At 39.1% G+C, this 23,823-nt stretch overlaps 1 protein-coding gene across 1 annotated transcript in view; it reads left to right on the top strand.

Annotated features, from left to right (window-relative positions):
• Positions 1-2,892: 2,892 nt before the first annotated feature.
• LOC137256077 (sodium- and chloride-dependent glycine transporter 1-like) overlaps positions 2,893-23,823 on the top strand; it is a 31,283-nt gene continuing 10,352 nt past the window's right edge. The window contains exons 1-4 of the mRNA XM_067793771.1: positions 2,893-2,960; positions 22,066-22,182; positions 22,557-22,688; positions 23,232-23,532. Of these exons, the coding sequence (XP_067649872.1) occupies positions 22,068-22,182; positions 22,557-22,688; positions 23,232-23,532 (548 nt within the window). The 5' untranslated portion in view covers positions 2,893-2,960; positions 22,066-22,067. The remainder of the gene's footprint in view (positions 2,961-22,065; positions 22,183-22,556; positions 22,689-23,231; positions 23,533-23,823) is intronic.

Genomic DNA, 23,823 nt, shown 5'->3' on the forward strand with positions numbered 1-23,823 from the left:
AGAGAGAGAGAGAGAGAGAGAGAGAGAGAGAGAGACTGCTTTCGCTTTGCTCTAACGCACACAGTGACTTGGCTCGTTCCCAGCGCAACTTCGGCTGTGTTTAACTTCAGCCAGTTTATTGTATCAGTCGGAATTTTACAATGAATGAATGAATGAATTATAGTAAGAATTAAGAGCAAGAATTATATGTGAATGAATGAAAGAAATAAAAAAGAATAAAAGAAAAGGAGTACATATGTGAATGAAGGAAAGAATAAATGATACACCGCTTCCTTCCCTCCCAAAACATGCTAAAGAACGCACACGTGTCGCTAGAACACATGTGTTAACATCAGCTGTCATTTTTAAAAAAATCTACTATGAGACATTATTGTTCACATTAATAATTATTTCAGATATCTGAGGAATGGAATGGACACTAACAAAATTTTAAATGACGCTGTCACAAACCCCTAAAAAAGAGAAAGTTTAAAACTGTCATAAAGTGTTGTAAACACCTTTCTAGTTTTGTCAAATAATAAGATCAACAAGAAAGAAAGAAGTCTTGGACCTACAACCCTCAAGCATCACCAGCGTCAATGGCGGATCAGATCAGATAGGCGATATGTCATATTTTCACACACCTCAGATACACCCTAACATTTTGTTTTAGATTATAAAACTATCACTGTTACTTGCAAACCCATTTCACCTGATAGGAAATATTATCTCAGTGTTAAACTGTGTACTCCCAATGACGTTGTACGTAGCGAAATCGGGAGATATCCCATGTATATCTTTGCATACAAAGGCTTTATTGTGTATTTGTACAAACTGTTACACATGCCTGCTACACGTTTTCCTAAGAAATGCTACAATTTACTACTGTTAGATGATTCAAATGGTGAAATTAACAAAACTGAAATACTTATTGTATACAATGGGTTCTGGGTACGTATGGGAAAATCAATTCATTCCCAGTGTAAACCTTTTCATTTCTGACTTCACAACTAGAGGCAAAAACATATATTTACAGGAATGGCATTTCTCACTGTCTACTGACCCTAAAACCCATTCATATTCTGCATTTAAGCCTATGTTTGGGACTGAGCCATATCTCCTTTGCAAAGGTATCAAGAAATTCCGCATTGCTTTAGCTAAATTCAGCTGTAGTTCACACCAACTGAATACAGAAATGGGCAGATATACAAGAAACACCTAAAAAGCGTAAGATTGTGTGAAATGTGTTCCTGTAACTACGTAGAAAATGGGAGTCATTTCTCATAGATTTCCATTGCTTAGGGTGACCTACTCGTACGTAACAGTTTTACCGTTTTATTCCCGCTGATGTTTTCACTCATCCAGCCGTGTGTAAATTCAGCCGACTAATGTGTAATGTTACTCTTGTAGTCTTACGAAATCTTGCCATGTTTATGTTTACGCTAATAATCGGCAAGTTGAAGGCCGTACATGTGTCTGTATCATGGGCCGAATATGATACATGAAGTAATGAAAGACGAAATAAGGCTATCAATGTGACCCTTGACACGTTAAGGAATTGAAGAATGTGGTCATGTGGTCTGATACTTCCCAGTTTTCAATAACACATGCCGTTATTTGGACCAAGAGAGAGGTTCCTTCAGACGTGTTCTGGACAGTAGCTACTTGGTGTAGTGAATGTGGAGATTTGTTTTTACATTACATTGGCACTGAAGTGTTATTTGTGGCCCAGGCTTTACAACTTTTGTGTCGCTGAAGAGATCTTCCATGCTGGCTCCACCCACGAAGCCAATGCAACTGTCATGATCAAACGCTTGAATGTGTCATGGAGGAGAAAGTGAAACGTTTTGGGATGCTGGCATCAAGGCAATACGAGTCCAGGATGGAGGAAGAGAAGGTGAATTTGTGCGAAGTTTATTGGATGGCGTTTCCCATACACTAGCGCTCCGTCTCAGAATCGGCAACTCGCTGATAAACAGAGAGCGACGATACAATCTTATGGTCAGTCATTGTCATAATTTGAGCTGCAACACCTCGACAATATCATGGCTCCAGTAGCACGGATAGAGTGAGTTTTGTACACTGCGGTTAGATTGCACCTCATGCACACTGACGGCATGAATTTCTGGATAGTATTGGCTCCAACGAGAACGTTGCAATACCAGACTGACTTGTCATCCTATGTTTGTTCTCAAACAATGCAAACCATGGAGATACCTATTGCCGGCAATATAATATTAGAGCCCTGGTTGCTAACGGGCGGTCCAGTGTAACATACAAAAAATATGGTTACGGCACATGGTCAGTTTTGACCAGTGGATAGCCGACATTGCTGTCTATGTCGAGACAACATCGTATCCCACTTGCGTAGATCGATGATCATGCCGTTTATCACTGGATTGCCTGGTCCTTACTTGATTATTTACAGAAACAGCCGCCACTTAGATGGATTATTGCAGACTGCAACGTTTAACAACCATCCAACCAATCATATGTGACAACTGTTTTTCAGAAATAGCCAAGTCCTCCAAACCTATTCCAAACCTATTACTCATTTGCAATAAATGCAAATTTCAGCCCATGCCGATCATGTTTAATCATTCAGCTGCTTTAATCCGACATAATGCCATTTGCATATTCCAGATAATGCATTTACAAATATCATTTATCGCATTAATTCCATATTGATAGGCAGACAATTACATATCTGCTATAATAAAATCTCTCATTTCAGGCTGCAAAAAATATTTAAACAGTTTTAACCTCTTTAAGGACTTGTTAATTCATTCTTCCTGGATCAGTCCACTTCAATTTAGGGTAGATAGGTAAACAGTTGTTGTTATAGTAGAAACCTGCCCACATGTATGATTACATGTTTTGAATTGGTGTCCCACTTTTCAATCCATTGTTTTTTGCTCTGCACCATCCCGCTGCCACTTCACACTGCATTCGGATAGAGAGACTGGATCCGGAATATAAAGGTTAGTCGCGAGTATATAAATGCTTACTGTGGTCATGTTTACCCGCCTAATATATAAATGATTGAATGTGAATAGTGGGTGAGTTTAGTTCAACAATATCACGGCGGGGAACACCAGACGGATTTCACACATTGTACCCATGTGGGAATCGAACCCTGATCTTCAGCGTGACGAGCGAATGTCTTAGCCACCAGACTATAACGTCGCCCCATAAATGTATTTATTCAGAGTGAGACAGTCCAGTGATTAAGCATAAACTTCGATCTACCCAGTTGGGATAAGAAGACATATGTTAACCAAGTCGACAAGCATGGGTTACTGAAGATGTAATGTATTTATTCAGAGTGAGACATGTGTCAACCATGTCATCAAGCCTGACCACCCGATCCCGTTAGTCGCATGTTACGACAAGTATGGGTTACTGAAGATCAGTTCGAACTTGGATCTTCACGGGTCTCATTGTAGGAACATTCAAGGACAGATTTAACGTTGCAGTATTTGATCATGGTTTAACATTATTTTGGCATTATTTAGAAGTTGGGGAATAATACAAGGTCACGCTTTATGGATTAACAACTTATTCATTCAGATGATGCGACGTTTCGATACAAATTCTTGTATTGTTGTCAAGCTGGTCATACATGTTGTCCGTATTCCTGCTGTCAGTTATTGGGTTCTGTATGTACATGAGCTGCATATTCTGTACAGGCATGAGAACATATTCACATGTTCGTTAGAACATATTACCCTTCAGACTCGTGTTATATAATATGTCACTCACTGCAAATCTATTACATTATTCTTTTCATGAAAAAACACCCAAACAAACAAAAAACATCAGTTTTCATCAGAGAACTCTGTCAAAATGTGTTAAAGTGTAAAACAAGGGCTCGGGATTTTTGTGTACGCAAATGAAATGTAGGTTTAGTATGTTTTATCTTAAAACATTATGACATACATGCCATAACAAGGCACATTTGCTGATTTTTCACGGGGATCTAGTTTAAAAGTGAAGCGGAGACACTGAGCGAGTATACTGAATTCAAACATCACTTGTGATAATCTTATAGCGAGGCACAGGATGCAAATTAACTTACAAGGAAATATGCTTATTTGAAGTCACAGCGTAAGTCTTTCAACTATTTTAAAGACAGACATGTCCACTAACTTGAGTTTAGCCCCGTCTCAGACCTATGCAGTCATTCTATCGTCCGATGTAAAGTTATACCGCCATTGCGTACCAGCAACAAGAAGGAATGTCCAGACCACACTACATGGATTTGTTTGTGCAAGGTAACAAGCAACATTCACTCTGCACACTGCAGCTGGGTAAGTGGTTCTTTCTGTCCTTTTCGTATTTAGATTTCTGGTCCTGTCATAAATGGATTGCTTCAGCCCCACCCCACCTGGAGATTTACATTTTCAGTCAAACAAAGGTTTACAATGTCCATGATACGTTTAATGTAATAATAAATGCTCATAATAATCAGGATAAAAATATTGTTAGTGAAAAAAATGGTTTGATATGGACTGTTGATGGACATATTGGTGGCGTCCTTGAAATAGATGGAGCCCAAAGAGTGTGCCAGGGATCCTAAATTCCCACCGTTCTCTAGATGCGAATGATCATGTTTGTCTTAAAAGGTCGTTATTATCCAATTCACGGTCAAAGGGCAATTACTGAAAGACTCTGGTGTGACTTCATGATTTGGACTTTGAATGGGTGGGCTGTTGTCAGAATGAGATTTGATGAAAAAGTCTGAAATGACAGGCTGCCACAGTTGAACAAATTTTACCCGACTAATGCAATTCCTTAATTATTCTAAAGAAGTGCATTCCACGGTATAATTAAATAAGATTTCACTAGTATTTCAGTGTTTAATGAGACGAGTTCATGCTTGCCTGAAAAGTGTTTAATTGCACAAAGTGAAAATGACAAGTGCATATTTCAAAAAAGTTTGCCTAAAGTTCTAATAAGAGTGTTTGAATTCAAATAAGCATGTGGAGAATACCAACTCATTGTGCATATTCAAGTGCTGAGTGAGTGAGTGAGTTAATATTTAACGTCACATCGGCAATCTTGCAGCCACATCGTGACGAGAACAGTCTTGAAAAGCGGAATTTATATATATAGTAAACAACCTGTCAACGAAGGACAGTAAAACAACTAGAATATCACAATAATAAATAAAACTAGCTTGGACAGTTAAAACTAATATCACTATTCAGACAATACCATAAAAACAGGCTCTATAGATCGCCAACAACTGAAGGTAGATCACCATACTAGAGGCCATGGGGACTTACATTACTTTTGCTACCTGCATAGACCCTAGCTGGATTTACACCATCCCCTCAGCTGCTGGCGAGTGTATGCAAGATTAGCCACAAATTAAAATTACAGAAATACTACAGCTACAAAAAAATGGAAGATTAAATTTGACCTCAAATGTTTTGGGACTTACGTACCCTCTCAGGAGGACAATTATTTTACGGTACTGCAACCCCCTTCGAGGATACAGCCACTAACGATCTCAGTTACTAATTCAACTTCCAATCATAAAATGTTTATATATTTACAAGTCAGATAACAAATCTAATTCTTTTAAAAATGCAAAAATTCAATGAGAACTTACGTTACTAAAAAGGTCTTTCATAGTTCTTGATTTGAAATAATTGTCCCTTGTGATGGAATATTCAACACAGTCAAGTCAAGTGCTTGAAAATAACCAAAATGATAAATAATTTTTCCTGATGTACATTTACTTTTGAAGCAAGTACCATGAATTCACTTTCTGTATGACAAAAAAAACAGACTTGTCCGTTACTAAATTGGTTCACGTTTTGTATTTGATTGCTTAATTCAGCTGAATTCAACAATCTATATAATCTATAATTACTTCCTATACATAACTTTTTTCCCAAACTTGGCATGTTATGTATTCTTCAATGCTTTTGACCTCTTCTTTGATAGCTTATGATAATTACCAGCTTTGCAGATCAAGTAGTATTTGTGTAGATAACAAGGACACAAATAGATCACCAAAATTAATTTGCTGGCGAACTGATCACTATGATCAGATCAATATTGACTCACTGTCAATAACATGGACAGCTGCTGAACAGCTGGAGAGATAACATTACAGTTTAGCAGGGTTGCCACGAATACACTATGTTGCGAATATGATATGCATTATGAATGGTGGGTAATAAATATGAATAATTATAATGAATACAATATCATAGTTGAGTGATTGACGCACAAGATAAAAAAGAGGTTAATTTGTCACAGCAATAAACAGAGATCTAATGACATTCAAATTTGGTATTTTATATATATATAGTTATTATAGTATATTTTACCAGGTGCAGCCTTGGTAAACTAACATGACTTGCGCCACTGCAAAGATGGCCCATATTCCATTCTTGTATATCTCACTTTGAAAAATAAGACATAATGATTCAGTAAAACACACGCTCCCTTACAAAAGTTGTAAATATTCATTACTGTTCGGTTGTGGTGACCACGGATAACGAAATGAATGAACGAAATGAAGAGCTAAGGTTTGATTCAATGAATATGCGAGTGAATGGTATCAGATTTAATCTTTAAAATTCTATGTGGTTATTACATATGGAACTGACCCGTGAAGGTTCCGGGGTAGAATAGGCCTTCAGCAACCCATGCTTGCCATAAAAGGCGACTATGCTTGTCGTCAGAGGCGACTGACGGGATCGGGTGGTCAGGCTCGTTGGCTTGGTTGACACATGTCATCTGTTCCCAATTGCGCAGATCGATGCTCATGTTGTTGATCAATTGATTGTCTGGTCCAGACTCGATATTTACAAACCGCCGTCATATAGCTGGAATATTGCTGAGTGTGGCGTAAATCTAAAGTCACTCACTCACTTATGGAACTACGTGATCCATTCAGTGCAACACTCTCAAATGAAGTCCTTCTTGTAGAATTGAGGCCTCCGTCCCAGTATGTATGCTGTAAACGCAAATATTAACTATGAAATATCACAATTTGGTATTTGCACAAGGATACCTAGAGCATCAATCAAAACTAGCCAGACCTGAAAAGGCCAAAGACAAATAACTCACGTCTTGAGAGAGGGCAACAGCGACGGTGATACCAGTAGATACGTATAGTACGTGTAGATCAAGCGAACACTCGAGCGCCTCAAGCATAAAATACTTGGGTGGATATCAAACTATTCAATTACATGTGAGGAGCGATGTTTACACACGCACAACGTGCGTCATAACATGATCTTACCCAGTAACTAGTTTGCATCTTCTTGTATCCTTCTAAGCGCCTGACTCAATTCCAGCAAATTCGTAATGGCTATGGCCTTCCATTGTAAACTCAGTAAAGGACTGCTGGGTCATATATTTATATCACTATATTCTCAGTTACGCTTTGCTTCCCTTATTAACGGAAACATACTCTATAGATATTGTCCTTAAGAAGTTAAGAAATTATGAGCCGAAACAGAAAACTTGTAATGTTTGTTGAATGTCGCATGCTAATTTCTGTCAATATGGCAGTGATCCAAGAATCAATGGTCGAGCATTGATACCGTCTGAAATACAGGTTAAATAAAAGCTTGATACACGATCCCAAGGCTATTTAGACATGTGTGATGACTAGATATCATTATGATGGATGCATTTAGTTCACAGAAACTGATTGAGCCTGTTCGTAAGGTGATATCAAGGAATCCAATGGAAATGTTCAACTGCTAGTAACACTTGTTATTAAATTCATGACACTTTCGTGTCATTGTCAGATCACCACAGCATAAAAACGAAACAACACCTATCACGAATCATTCCACATTCGTATTGCAACGCAGCCTGAAACTACTTATATTTCAAAGATGACAGCGGTGATGTTTTTTCTTCAATCGAATGTTTGAAGAACGTCATTGTACCTTCTATTTACCTTTCTGTTTACTTATCATAGGTTTGAATACTAATATGAAAACAAATATAAGTGACCCAAACCAACGAAGCCTAGTAGAATGACGTCACGGGTAGTTACAGTACGTAGTTGTATAGCTACAAACAGAAGGGTGAGGCATTTTTGCGTAGTTTATACTACGTCAAAATTATGAGAAATGTACGATTTCGTGTTCAGATGCACGTTGCACAAAACATGCCCTTTGATATTTTATTTAATCGATACGTTCCGTCACATCTCCTAGACATTATTGAAAACAAATACAAAGAAATTTTACTTTTGAAATTTCCGGGAAATAACTGACAATGCCGAATATTATGGAATAAACACATGATGAATGGTTGCCAATGGTTTACATGACTTCTTGTAATCTTCTAGCCTAGTTTTCCATTGAAGTCAGTGTCATTGTGATTAATTATTTCCCCCCTATCAAGTTGTCTCTTTAAACTCTTTAAGAATGGAGATATTTAGTTCTGTACTTGTTTCATCAACCGCTTTGTACTTCTTATCAATTATCAAATTTTTTTAAAGATCTGTGGATTGGGGTAATTGTTTTCCCACAGCTTTTAAGTACATTGGTCTTAAGAACAAGTGAATACGCTTTTAAAGGCGACTGCAATTGTTTGTTAACTTCATATATGGTTTTACTGCAGTCATACCAACTTACCAAAGTAACTGCAGAACACAAAAGTGCATGAAATATAAGTTATTAGAAATATTTTAAAAGTAGAATGCATGTATCAAATTTGTTTGCATGAAATATGATGTGACATGTCATGAGTCTTGCTTTCTGCATGCTTTTTGACACCTGAAGTTCACACACACATGGTATTTAAAACTAAATGTTGGGTGATTGTTCTCTTGCCGCTGACTGTTGTGGGACCAACGTTAATTCGAACTCATACTGCGCAAACGTCACGTCTCGCCACGGCATGGTGTTTACCTTAATCAGTGTTTAGTCGTTGACATAATGCTATGGCAGTCTGTATGAATTCACACTAGCCATTGTGACACGCCCTTGGCGATATGTGATTTCAAAAGTGTCAGTTATAAAATATTAATATTACCGTACCACACAATTTTCTCTGTAATGAATTTTCTCTTTTTCCACCCACTGTCTCTGTATGAAAAGAATCGTGACAAAAGAGCATTAGGCATATCACCAAATGTAGAGGATTTTTTTTTGTGGTTTAACAACAAACTAACTATAAAGGATACTTTATTGGACGTGAAGCACCTTTTTCACTCTGACTGGAACAAGAAAGGAATAAGGGTTTACTGAATCATGATGGAGAGTCTCTCGATGAACATTATTTGTGGCACACACTATTACTTACATGAAATAAGTTAGTGCCCCATCATTGTTTAACTATTGTAATATTTCTAATGAAACCATTTTGTACGTATTTTAAGTCTTTCATTTGATAAATAGATTGTATAGGGAAATTAAAGAATGTCTGATGCTGGAATTAAAGTTATACCGCATATTATACTATGTAAATTAAAGAAAACGAGGAATGATCCTTTGATTATATTTTTCATTACAAAAAAAACACGGGTGTGGAATAGTATCAGGTAAAAAATACTATTTCTAGAATTTTGCAGCCAATACTATCAAGGCTGAAAAATGTATTCCTTTCACAACATGTCCATATATTAATGTCTTCGTCTGAAGAGGTTGACCCCTGTTCTGTTGCTACTGTCGATTGGTAATCATTATAACCCTTTCACACATGTGAATAGAAACATGAAACGTCAGGGGGACAAGCAGTGAATAAATCAAGTGCAAACAGTCCAATTTCGATCGGTTTGGGACCATCTAAAAAGTCCGATTTAGACAGCAGTCCGAGTTAGACAGAAAGTTCCTCGAATTATCCTCAGTTACAGTTTACAAATGAGTGTTAAACACATCAAAGGTAAATATGCGTTCATCTGTAGACAAAATACACAAACCAATCAACAAGCTGTTTGTTCAGTCCGAATTATGAAGCAATGTTTTTACGCGTAACTACCTTTCCGGACCGACACTTTGGTCCGAAATAATGAGAGTCCGAGATACAAAGCTTTTTCATCGGGGCGACAAAGAAGGATTACGTCGAGAGCATAAATTCAGTCCGGCATATACAGCAGAAAGACAGAGTCCGCGTTGGACAGAGTGTACTGTATGTGGAAAATAGATATATGGTGTTTAAAGTTTATTGTACGCTACATTAAATGGAACAAATTATATCTTCCTTGAAGCTAAATAATATGAATCTATTTTCCTTGTTGTCTATGAATAGTACTGTATACCATATTTTCTCAGTTGTGACTTGACTTCGTTAAATGTCGTAAACCAGAACAGACTTTGGTATCTACCATTCGATATTGTAAAGGCAATCAATATTTCCAGTTCCATAAAGTACATCACGATTTAGCACGTCAGCCAATAAATTGAAGCAACATCAATAACAACGACATTATTTATGAGCGACACGATTCATGGACACAACCTTGCGCGGATCTTCAACATCAATCATTTTTATTAGCTGCTTAAACATCTCATCAGTTGAATTACTCATAATTACATTCAATATTTCATTGACCTCGTGATAACGTTTAATACGTGTTTCCGTAGTTAAGTCGTATTGAGCGCTTGTTCAAAGAATAGGGAATACTATTGACTGCATGTTCATTGGGTACTGCCTGAAGGTAACTCCACTCCGTTATAGACTCGAGCTGAAAGTATTCATACCTGGTATGCGTAGACCATTGTCCTCCCAGGTGTAAGACACGTCATTCCATGTCTCATAAACTTCAAAAATAGACGTAAGTATATAAAGGCAAAATACGACTAAGAAATCCTTGCAATACCTGTAAATGTTTCATCAGCATTAAGGTACATTGTCTTTTTCCGCCATGAGTAATAATATTAATCAAGGTTGCAGAAGAGTCAAATTCTAGAACGTTAATGTCCTGTCACTTTAATCAGTGGTCTATAACCCAATGGCGACGGTTTCTACGGGATTAAAGTCGTTCTCAGTTACGAGCGTGGCCTTTGTTGGAGGTGTTTAATCATGCAGCCAGTCTAAAAGCTCTAAGCTGCAATGTAGTTACCAACGTAATTTGTCAAACGAAGGAAGAACAGATTCAACAGAATATTCACGAATATCTCTGAAAGTTTAGCACTTGCCATGTTGCACATGTCAACTGGTACGCGGGGCTCAAACACTATTCGCTCAGGCCACTAACCAAGCAAACCATATAATTTAGCCCTCAACCCTCCCTTCATAACCTAATAAGTATAATGCAATGCTTCCATCACTCTTCCAAAACGTCAGCGCCAGAGAACGATCGATGATCCAAAGATACTTACTTCATTGGTCACATAAAACATAAAATAAACCAACCGTCCGAAATATATGAACGGATCACTGAAAACAGTGTTAACATCTGGTGTTAGTGAAATGATTAAACAGGTCTCACATTCTTCGACATCAGTAATAAAGTCCACAGGCGTGAATAAGATCATCCGTTTGCACTACAGGGGCTATATATGCATTTTAGCATATTCATATACTGCGGCAATGTAAAGTCCTCATGTGACTACCTCAGGGATTGGGAAAGAGAACGGTGACAATGGGCCATTTTCAGAACTATTTGCCATTTTCTGAATTTAGAATGGGTCGAATAATCAAATAATCAAATGATCGGAACAAATAATCAAACAAGCACTTATTACAAAGTCGGTATTGTACAGTCGATCTTTCTTTCTGACGCATATGGAAAGGGTTTTTGTCTTTTGTATTTGCCTTCTCCTCCAAACTCTCCAAAGTAGAGGGAGGCGCTCCCATCCTTTACCACTCCTTCAGGCTGTTTTTGTCTCACGAGTTTCTACTATAACCATATTGATCTGTTACTATCTATAGAGTAAAGTAACTGCGTTCAATGAAAAAATCATGTTTTGCCCCGTCGACTTTTTCCGTAACTTCTCTCAAAGTGATTACATATGACTGTATTATACTAGACCCGTGAAGGTCCCAGGGTAGAATAGGCCTTAAGTAAACCCATGCTTGCCATAAAAGGCGACTATGCTTGTCGTAAGAGGCGACTAACGGGATCGGGTGGTCAGGCTTGCTGACTTGGTTGACACATGTCATCGGTTCCAAATAGCGCAGATCGATGCTCATGTTGTTGATCACTGGATTGTCTGGTCCAGACTCGATTATTTTACAGACCGCCGCCATATGGCTGGAATGTTGCTGAGTGCGGCGTAAAACTAAACTTACTTACTCACGGTATTATACTGTCTGGTTGTATGTTTGTTAGAGTTTAAACATATATGTATGTACCGGTATTCAAAAGAATGTTCAGAAGTTGCTTTGGGCTTCGAAACTGTAAAGGACTAGTTTGTGCGTGTGTGAAGTTATCGATATGCATTTAATGTTTTGGTCGGCAACTAGTGATGCTGTAACATTACCCTGTTTGAGGGATTTAACAATGTGTATATATCGTCGCAGTCATTGGCTTCATTTCCGTGGTTTCGTAGACCATGGTAGAATACTTTTTTGAAATTATATAGATATTTGAAAACACCAACAACCCGGGGGGATGTCAGTTTTATATAGCATTTCACAGCAAGAACGTATTCAAAATGCAGTTATGAATTATCGGACTAGTCACTTTGTTGTTAACAAGCATGAAACAACAAAAACATAGCTTAATAATAAAATTGACCGTTAATTGTTACGTTCCCGTCCTAAAAGATTAAGAGAGGACTTGTCCCTTTTATATGGTGGATTCACGTAAAAATGATAAGACTGGTTGCCATTCCTTCGATAAGAAAATATGAATGATGAAGTTCCTGCCCTTGAGACGATGACATCAATAGGAAAGGCAATCAATACCACACGTCAGGAATGAACCGAGGTACCCACAGAGGGACGTTTCGTGACGATGTTGGGGCGTCGTGGGAGGTACCAAAAGTGTTACACATTCAGGTGATAGCAAATCCAAACATCGATACATGTACACGTACAACGCCATCTTTATTTTTCACTCCTAGTGAGTGCGTGCGCATTACGATTGCTAAGAAGCAACGAATTATTGGATTCTCGGAACAATCTGATATTTTCGGATATGGCACAGACTTAAAGTAAATCTATGTTGTGTTTTTATATGTCATTTTGACGCATCGATGTAGATCCGACAGCATGGACAACGTTGTGGTAGCATTGCTCTAGGAATATAAAACATACGACCACTTGTATAAAGAAGTATTCAGAGAAGCGTTCAAAGTATCCATAAAATGGCAAAAAGATTTTTTTTTATATTTTCAGAATTGGCTTTATATATGTATCCGTTTCTTGAACCGAGGATGCGGATTTGGCGAACTATAATATTTTAGAAACTCTATTCAAAACTTGATAAGGAATTTGTTTTTTATTTAAAGAAGTATTTGAGAAAAATCCAGGCATATTTTATTTAACTTTCTTAAATTGTCGTAAGGTTATTGACTTTGTTGATCAAACAAATTTGAAGATTGTCAAATGTTGCAGTCTGTTTGAAAATTAACCTTCTCGTTCGATATATTATGCATATATTATTAAGGTAAGAACATTTGTCCCACCTGACGTTCTGCACAAGCATAATTTTATTTATGTTCTCTGGGCCATGTAGCCTCTGATAATATCAAGCCTTTTATTTCTGTATATAGATGAGTTTACTATAATAGTGCATTTATATTGCGCTAATGCATCGCGCACATTTCATGCACGACGCGAACATTAAAAGTAAAGTGGAAGAAAACATTGAAAGAGATGGGTCCCCAGAAAGGTTTTGAGCAATTTGAATATTGAGCAAGTCCTATTTCGATAGGAAGTTGATTCCATTCTGTCGCTTGGATGCCCATAGCTTGCAGCCTTAGTTTTCAGGACACACGAGATGTGCTTGAGGTATATGATTTTACTCAGTGCGGGTGATACCATGACAAACATATATTTTTTTTTAAAAAGTAGGAATTCGTAGTTAACTTCTAGGCCCAGCTTCGAAGCAGGCGTGAAACATATGCAAATTCAAGTACTAATATACATTTAAATATGTACATTTACTTCCTGATTAATGTTCATTAATTATATAAAAATGCGTAAAACCAAGAGAGCGAGTCAAAGTCATTTTTTTTATAATTGAGCTTCATGAAACAGAATTACCTTGCAATCAATTAGCAAACAATACTGATACCGAGAATAGCTTTTATGCATATTTAATGACTTAGTCAAAACGAAATAATGCCCTTTCCATGGATATTCATACAGACAACAGACAACTTTCTAACATGCTGCACGTAAAATTACACAACCTTCGATATAATCTGCGCGTAAAGATGCATATCAATAACTCGCTGAGCGCTTGAAATGGTGTTATGTAAATGTGAAAAGCAATCTGCAAAGTAGACTCTGGTGATTGTGAATGAAAACTCATCCGTAACAATCGCTATTGTCGAATTGTCGATGCACTCTAGTTGCCTTAGAATCATGAAAGTTTGAGCGTCATTGATTGCTTTAAAAATAGATAATAGAACTGCAATATTTCTTGCGTTAACATTTGATATTTACTTTGACTGGGTCGGTGCTTTTGTCGTTGTACTGTTTTGTTATCATAAGATCAAATAACTGAATGAATGAGTTTGGTCTTACATCGCACTCAGCAATATGTCATCTGTATAACAGGGGTATATAAATAATCGAGTCTGGACCAGACAACCCAAGGCCAGTGATCAAGGATATGAAAATCGATCTACGCAACTGGGAGCCGATGACATGTGTCAACCAAGTCATTGAGTCGGACCACGCGATCCCGTTAGTCGCCCCTTAGGAAAAGCATGGTTTACTGAAGATCATTTCTAACCCGAATCTTCACGAGTCGTAAAATAATTGAGCAAAACGACATGCGTACGCGTACTCACTCACTCATTCACTGATTATTGACGAAAAATAACTAAAGATTTGTTTGGTGGCAGATTTGTAAGCCACAAAACCAAGCACCTGTTCTGTTTGGTTAAAGCTGCTGCGAGAAAGATGTCGGCTCTATGCGACCGCCTGTCTATAATGGATTGTGGAATCCAGTTTGGAATCCAGTGATCGATAGCACGACCATCAATCTAACCAATTGTGATGCGATGACACGTTAGCGAACTTGAGAACCTGATTCCATTAGTCACCTCTCACGACAAGCATGGATTGCTGAAAATAAGAACTAACCGAGATCTTAATAGTCATGAATAAGGAAACGACCGAGGAGTGATGGGTGTCCATACTTTCCCTGAAATAAAATTGACAATAATCGACTTTTGCGCCAACACGCTGAAAGAGACAGTTTGTTCATTAACACCATCCGATTAAATGTTTTTGATAAACATGCCATCTTGTGAAAATGTAATCTTTGTGATAAAACATTTTTTATGTTCTGCAATAGTCTAAACAACAAAATCGGAAACAATACATACTGAACAGCAAACGAAACGCAAGTTTCTAAAATATGTAAACCTTATAAGCGTTAGCGATTATGTTTATGCGTACTATTTAAAAACTAGATAAAAAAGTGATTGAGTGATGGAGTTGAGTTTTAGCAACATTCCAGCTATACAGTAGCGGTCTATAAATAATCGAGTCTGGACCAGATAGTCCTCTGATCAACAACATGAGCATGGATCTGCGCAATTGGGAAGTAAGTAAGTAAGTAAGTAAGTAAGTAAGTTTCCTGCCATAACACATTTGACGTGTGGAGGTTGTAAATGAAATATTTCGTACTTGTCTCGCTTCCGCTGGACATAGGAATTGCACTATTTGCTGAAAATGTCGTTGGAACAGATTAAGACATGTCTCTCTCTAACGTTATGTTAATCAATCTTTTCGTATTGGATTCCGAGATTTCGCCGTTGCAGAACAGATCACGGAAATTACGTTTTAATGCAGAAAGAAAAGCCTTGATAACAAAATGTAAAACCTGCTATCACCTTTGACCAACCACTTTGACCACTCTTTCGTACAGAGATGTTCTTCTGGTTGGCACTGGCCACCTTATGTTTGGCTCTGATTCTGTGACGTCTTTAAGACAATGTATGGAACTCCTAACAGGTAATCTCCGATAGACACGGTCAAGCCAGAAAATGTTATTTACGGTGAAGATTGTAGTTTGGCCAAGCGGATGCACTTATGACACGATCATTCGACTCTACATGGAATATGTCCAAACAGGTAGGAAACAGTAAATCTGTGTCCCCTGCCATCAGACGTCACTTACGTGTGGACGTAACACTCCTCGTAGAACGGGCGTTTGGATATATTTGGATTTGCAAGTGTGATGAAGACATTGATTCAGAACGTGCCTGTCAGAACAGATGGTGCAGCACAAAGGACATGGACAACAAACATCTCAAACATGCGGTAGATCTAATATCACAACTTCTAGGCTGACACGTATCAATTGAGGAGAATTGTCAACTGGTGTAAAGAGAGTAATGGCGTAGCCGATTAGTACAAGACGCTTATAAAAGACAGACGAACCTCCGAGTTATTGCTAGAACGCATAGTGACGTTAGAAATTTTGAGATCTCCATCTTAAATCCGTTAGGGAAATGGTACCGTACTTCTGGATGTTTCTTTTATGCAGATATCTCCAAAAGATGGTGGCTTTGGAACTCATCAAGAAGACTGTGGAGATTTTTTAGAAGACTGTATGATTTATGTACAATCAGCTGTACTGTTTGATGGTGATGCAGTAAACGTTGATCTTAAACATCTGTCGAAAGACTCGGAGCCAGTACAAGAAACACCAACAACATCAGTGCTGCACAATTTGAATCATCAGGTGTTCCTCTACCAGCCAACGAAGCTACACTTGCTCGCTCTTTTGGAACTTTGTTACATAATCCTGACAGGCAAACTGCGCTCGTCACGCTCCATCCAGAAAATGTGTTTGATAGTGAAGTTTGTAGTTTGGCCAAGAGAATGCACTAACAACACCGCCCGTCAGCTCTACATGAAATATGTCCAAACAGATACGGAACAGCGACCACTGTGTTTCGAGGATATGAACCTTGATCAACTACTAAGGATACGGCTCCCTTGAGACGGGCAGATGCTGGGCCCTTATTCTCTAACCGTTCGTAGCCCAAAGAATTCTTACGTTTGATCGTAGCCAATGTGTTAAGTATGGGCTTAAGAAGTCCGAAGGACTACGAACGTTTCGAGAATAGCTAGCCTGGTCTGCAGAAACTGTTTACAATTCTAAAAATACTCTTTTGTCAACAAGTCTAACAAATAGAGGTTTCACCAATCACTTTTGTACAGCCTCACAGGAACAGGAATGTAGGGTGAGTGTAACACGCACATTGTGATGTAGGCCTATATATTGTGAGGACATATGGTGAGGACATAGACCTGCTGATATGTTCGTGCCACCACGCTAGTTCATCAAAAAAAGTCAAAACTGATATATTACAGAACCATATACAATAAAAAAATGAAGAGAAGGCCAAGCAAATAAAGAAAACAAATAAAGGAAGCTCGGAGAAGACATCTGCAGTAACATCTTGTTCATCCACGCTTCTACAAGATGTGCCACTAGAAATAGAGTGTTTGGAATTGAGGAATCGTCCGTTTTGAAAGGACTGTGACAAATCTCTGACATATCCTCCGTCAACAACTATCTGTATTCAGTGTGGCTGCAGAAGGAGAAGATAACATCATTGTTGGTGAAAACGTATCTGTGAAATTGTCCAATGGTAACACAGACATAGGTCTAGACAAACTGCGTCATGCCAGCTTTTCTGAAAAAATGGCTGAGAGTTCAGGATCCGTTGAGTCTAAAGAATTGTCATCATTGCTGCAGCTGCAGGAACATATCATTCAATGTGTGTTGACTATCACGTTCAGGAGTGGATTACACAGAAAACGTGGGACAGACTGCCCTGAGAACTGGAGATGGGAACTCGAAAATGGTTGCATATATATGTACACTATTCTCACAGCTCCCAGACACCTTCTTAGAATTATCAGCTATAACTGTAAGTGAACTGTAGGGAACATGCATCGTCTGGAATGTTATCGAGGTTTTGGTGACTGTAGAGGAAGGGGGTGGAGTGGGGACTGTGGTGTATCTAAGCGTCCATGAGCCAAACCTGAAATGATACTGATAGAGTTGATATTGAAACACACACACACACACACACACACACACACACACACACACACACACACACACACACACACACACACACACACACACACCGCCCTGATAACTGGAGACAATTTCAACAGTTAGTCATTTCCCAATTCCTATTCCTACCCATTCATGTGTACATACAGTTAGCGTGTCCAGAGTGAGTTTATTCCGCAGTATTCCAACTATGTGACTTTGCGTTGTGAGGCTGAATGTCCATTCTCTCTGTGATTTTCCGTGATTCTGGTAATCTGTGCTTCAGGGTTCATCCTGAAAAATGGTACACTATTGAAAGGGAACTTACCGGAGATTTCTAGAATGCCATTATTACAGTAAATGCAGAAATGCTGACTTTATTGACATTTGTTCAAAGCTTATGTGGACTTTTTTCTCACATCAGCTGTTCAAATAGTACCCAAGCCATGGGTGTGGAAGTGGGACATCAAACAATGAGAGGCAAGCAGCCTATTGTATAAAGCAGAGTCTTGTTATTGTCGGTGAACCAACTTTGTACCAACCTCTTTTAGCAAGCTGTAGTACACAATATTACTTAAGGAAAAAAAACCTGGAAGGTACAGGAAAGCTGGAAAGAAGCAGAAATTGAAGACTCTTCAACCCAAACACGAAACTCGTGATTTCTCCCTTATACAGTCAGTAAGAAACAAAGCTCTCATTTTGAATGACTTTATTGTCGATAACGACCCTGATGTGATTGTTATTACTGAGACATGGCTTACCAATAAGGACTCATCAGTTCTTGCTGAATTAATTCCCTCCAACTATGACATAGCAAGTCTCAACAGGTCTGGTAGGCGAGGAGGTGAGTTGCATTTGTATTCAAATCATCCCTGAAGCTAAGGCGATTGAGATCAAAACAGTTCAGCTCATTTGAACATAAGTGTACTACCTGCAAAGTTGTCAGTGAAACACTCAGATGTTTGCTGGTTTATAGGCCCCCACCATCCCAGAAAAACAAACACACAATTAAGGACTTTCTCTCTGAATTCTCAGATTTACTACAGCGAGTGTTAACGGGAAAGGGAAACTTATCATCATGGGCGACTTTAACATTCATATTGTATCGGCTTCAATTGTTCATGTTCATTGAACTTACTGATTCCTGTGAGTTGAAACAGCATGTCTGTGGTCCGACTCACAGATCGGGGCATACTTTGGATCTTGTGCTCACAAAGGATGACTGTGGTCTGGATCAGACAGTTACAGTGTGTGACGAGGGCATCTCTGACCACTTTGTTGTTAGAGCAGTTCTAGATCTCGAAACCAAGTATGTGAAAACCTGTGCATTACCCCCGCACCATTAAAAACACGTGCAGTAGTCATCCATCCAAACACTGGATGATACACAGACAAAACTTGTGAAATGAAAAAGAAAAGTCGAGTGGCAGAAAGAATGTGGCGGAAAACTGGGCTCGTAGTCCATCCACAGTTTTATACAAAAGCCAGGAATGATGTTAACCCATTGCTAAGGTCCACGAAAAAGGCTTTCATTTCACAGAATATCCAGGATAACAAGTACAATCCATGCCAGGTATACATCATCAGTAACCTGCTCAAACATAATGCTGCTTGCACATTTCCTGTGCACAGCAATGAAAAGGATCGGTCAGAAAGATATGTGGACTTCTTCTCCAGCAAAACTGAAACCACTCGCGCTGACCTAGAAGGTAACCAGGGATCCTCCACCACAGGCGATCTGCAATTCGGCGGGGATGCACTCAACACCCTCGGTGATATCACTAGCCAGGAACTCAAGAAGACCATCGTCGTTTCTGAGACTAAAACATCATCACTTGATGTTATACCAACATGGCTCAGTGATGACTTGAGAAATTGCAGATCAGTTTCTAACATGTCCTTTGTCTCTATATGTATGCAGCGAATTGTTGTCAAAAGGCTAACCGACCATCTTAAAAAGCACAACCTTCTTGAAATATTTCAGTCTGCGTACCAACCAAGACAGAGTACAGAGACAGCTTTAGTCAAAGTACACAATGACATCATGTCCGCAATGCACAAGCAACGCTGGTTGTTGCCTTTGATGCCATCGACCACAGCATCCTTATTCAGCGTCTCCACACCAGGACAGAGAGCAGAGGAACAGCCCTTAACTGGCTGAAATCTCTAGATTGACACTGTTCTCTTGGATTCTACGACACTTCGTTGTGGAGTGTCCCAGTGCTCGGTTCTTGGTCCTTTGATGTTCGGAATTTACATTGTGCCAATAGGAGACATCACTAGAAAAAATACTGTGAACTGCCACCTCTACTGCATGATGATAACCAGCTGTATTTATCTGTCGAAATCAAGTATGTGAAAAACTGTGCGTTCCAAATCCAATACTGTATTGCAGAACTAATAACCTGGATGGCGTTAAATTAGTTGAAATTCAACGACAAAAAGACAGAGCTTTTAACCACCGGATCCCGACAGCAACTCCTAAAAGTACCACATTCTCTCTGTCTCACAACCGGTGATGACGTTATCACACCTGTATGTCATCTTCGAGGAACCAATGTCGCCCCTTTCCAAATCCTGCTACTTTCATACCTTTAACATCAGCAAAATCTGTCATCTTTTGGACTATCACACTGCTCGTTACTCATGACAAATCTTGATATTTCCAAACTCGACTACTGCAATTCTCTCTACTTCAGTACTCCTGGTCATCTACTTTCCAAACTGCAAAGAACACAAAACTCTGCTGCCCGAGTCGTTGCCCGTGTTCCCCTATGTGACAGCATCACTCCCATCCTTGAAAGACTTCACTGGCTCCCAATATCCTGCAGAATCAACTTCATGCTTCTCCTCTTCACTCACAGTTGCATCTACGATGATGACTTTCCCAAATATCTGAAGAACCTTTTAACTCTCCATGCTCCCAGCAGAGCACTCCGCTCTAGCAACTCCCTTCTTCTTTCTCAGTCACCCACCAAAACCACAATGGGTGGCAGAGCCTTCTTAGCTGCAGCTCTAGTACTCGGAAACAGCTTCCTGTCGCAATCAGAAAAATCAACTGTAAAGACTGTCTGAAAAAAGACGGTCACCTAAAAACCGATCTGTTCACATTATCCCTCAGAGGGTTTTCGTACTCTCTCCTTCAGCGCCGTTGACCAAATACTTTTTGGAAGCAGACGCTGTATAAATTCATTATTACTATTATAGGTCTGTTCAGAATCAGAATCGTCTGTACCAAACAATCCAGTGTAAAACGGCACACCAAACACTAGTATGAAGTATACGTGTCGTGAAGCAATTCAAGAAAATATAGGGATTTTGTCTCTTGATTTCTTTCTTGAAAAACGCATGCACTCTTCATACTATGTCCCGAGCATCTTATACAGCATCTTGTCGACATCTGTACACAAGCTCTGATGTCAGAACCCCCCCATCCCCATCCCCACCCCACACCCACACGCATGAAATGCTCGTGCATGTTGACAACATGTTGACAAATTGCGACATTGCTGGTAATTTATCAGAATACCTACCAGTACTCCCTTGTGAAAACGCTATTGTCAGAAACTTTATGTGATAGTTTCTGAACTAAGTTTAGACATTCAACACCCAAGGAGGTCATCAGATACCTTTATTAACTGAGCGCATTAGAGTTGGATAACTTTTGTTGTTTAGACGTTACTTGCAAGACAATGTGGTCCAAAAGTTGACGGACAATAGTCGCCTCTTATAAGCATAGGTTACTGAAGATCATCTTCGGTGCGTTCAGAGAAGTTCCCTTTACCAATGACGCAAAAGGGGAGCACCTCCTTTGTTCCTGCTCAACGGTGTGTGCTGTTGGACAACCACCCGTACTGTGGGGAAAGTACGAAGTGCTTATGTTTTTCACCTCCATTCACAGTTTCTTTCCAATCGCAAATCTTTAATGCTATAATTACTTATCATTTCGTTTGGAACAGACATGGAGCACGAAAAATGGGGTTCTCACGTGGATTACATGTTGACAATTCTTGGCTACGCACTTGGAGTAGGAAGCATGTGGAGATTTCCCTACCTGTGTGTGAGAAACGGAGGGGGTAAGTAGGACGACACAAATCGAAGCTTACAAAAATTTCTGTTGTTTTGCCAGCTGATGTATAGTATGATGGTATAACGCCTCAGAATTGTCCTTTGTGGTAGCAATGTGCGTCGCAAACTTTTTAAACGACAGCCGTTTCATGTATTCCCTTCATATTTGTTTCTATATTGTGATGCTATGTTGAGAATATGATCAGTGGTTTACCAATTACAACATTAGATGGTTAAAAAGTTGTACAACTAATGAAACCGTTTCGAGAAAGGTTCATGAACGAAGACTAATAAATAACGAAAAATAAATGATGCATTGTTAACTCTTGCATTCACCAATCAGTTTCACGTTTATGGACATGCAGTACATGTTGTCTTGAAGGAGCATTCCTGATACCGTTTATTGTGTTCTTGATCATCGGCTCAATTCCCTGTGTCTTCCTTGAAATGGCGATCGGTCAGTTCTCACAGAGTGGAGCAGTTAAAGTCTGGAACCTGTGTCCACCATTTAAAGGTACAACACCTACGTTTGGTAATTTAACATCTGTTTGAAGTTGTAATGGGAAATGCATGAAATATGTGCGCATCCACGTCAATTTGATCCCTTTATTCCTGTAGGCTCATCATAGCAAATGTGAATTGTTGCTTAATTTAGGAACACAAAAGACCCCTATCAAATTTAACGATGAAACAAGCCTACTGGAAGTCTATTGCTAAGAACAAACTGTACTAGACAGAAGAGTCAAAACCCTTTCCCCGCTCACCAGAGTAGATTGTACAATGCTGACCACGTCGTGAGTATATATATGTTTCAGTAGAATGACAGCTGCATGATGTTTATAAGCAATCGAGTCTGGACTATACAGTCTAGTTATTTTCACCATGCCATACCATGTAAGCACTACAAAATAGTCATGACACTAGAGTACATGTAACAATTTATATATGTGTACTTGCGGCATTGTACGTGGTATAGAACAAATATTAATAATGTTAAGATCCATTGTTTTGTCCATACTAGCCTTTACCACTGACCTAAGATATTATTTTCCTCAAGGTATGGGAATCGGGAACGTCCTCATCGGCGTATTCTACAGCACCTACTATGCTGTCCTGTTTTCCTGGTTAATCTACTACTTCTACTACTCCTTCTTTCCCAACATAGCCTGGAGTAACTGTGACAACCCATGGAACACACCGTCGTGTATAACGTTGAACAAAGTCAGCGATGACGCACCTGCCAACGCAACAAATAATTCATTTGTTTCCCATGGTGCGACGGTCATTCAAAACTCTTCTGCCTTGCCTAATGCAACCATTCATGCGTCGAAGATTACATCGGCTGAAGAATTCTGGACGTAAGGAAGGAAAACCACATGTTTTAATGTGAGATGTTTATTCTGAATAATGTACGCTAGATAGTATTATGTAAAACTAGCACAGAGCCCTGTATGATTTAGGGACCAAAACTGTCTACGATGCTTACACTGATTGATTGATTGAGTGAGTGAGTTTAGTTTTACGCCACTTTTAGCTCCATTCTAGCAATATCGCGGCTGGGGAAATGGGCTTCTCACACTGTAACAATGTGGGGAATCGAACCAGGGTCTTCGGCGTGACGACCGGACGCTTTAACCACAAGGCTTCCC

This window comes from Haliotis asinina, chromosome 11, assembly GCF_037392515.1.
Source record: "Haliotis asinina isolate JCU_RB_2024 chromosome 11, JCU_Hal_asi_v2, whole genome shotgun sequence".
In the NCBI taxonomy this organism is placed as follows: Eukaryota; Metazoa; Mollusca; class Gastropoda; order Lepetellida; family Haliotidae; genus Haliotis; species Haliotis asinina.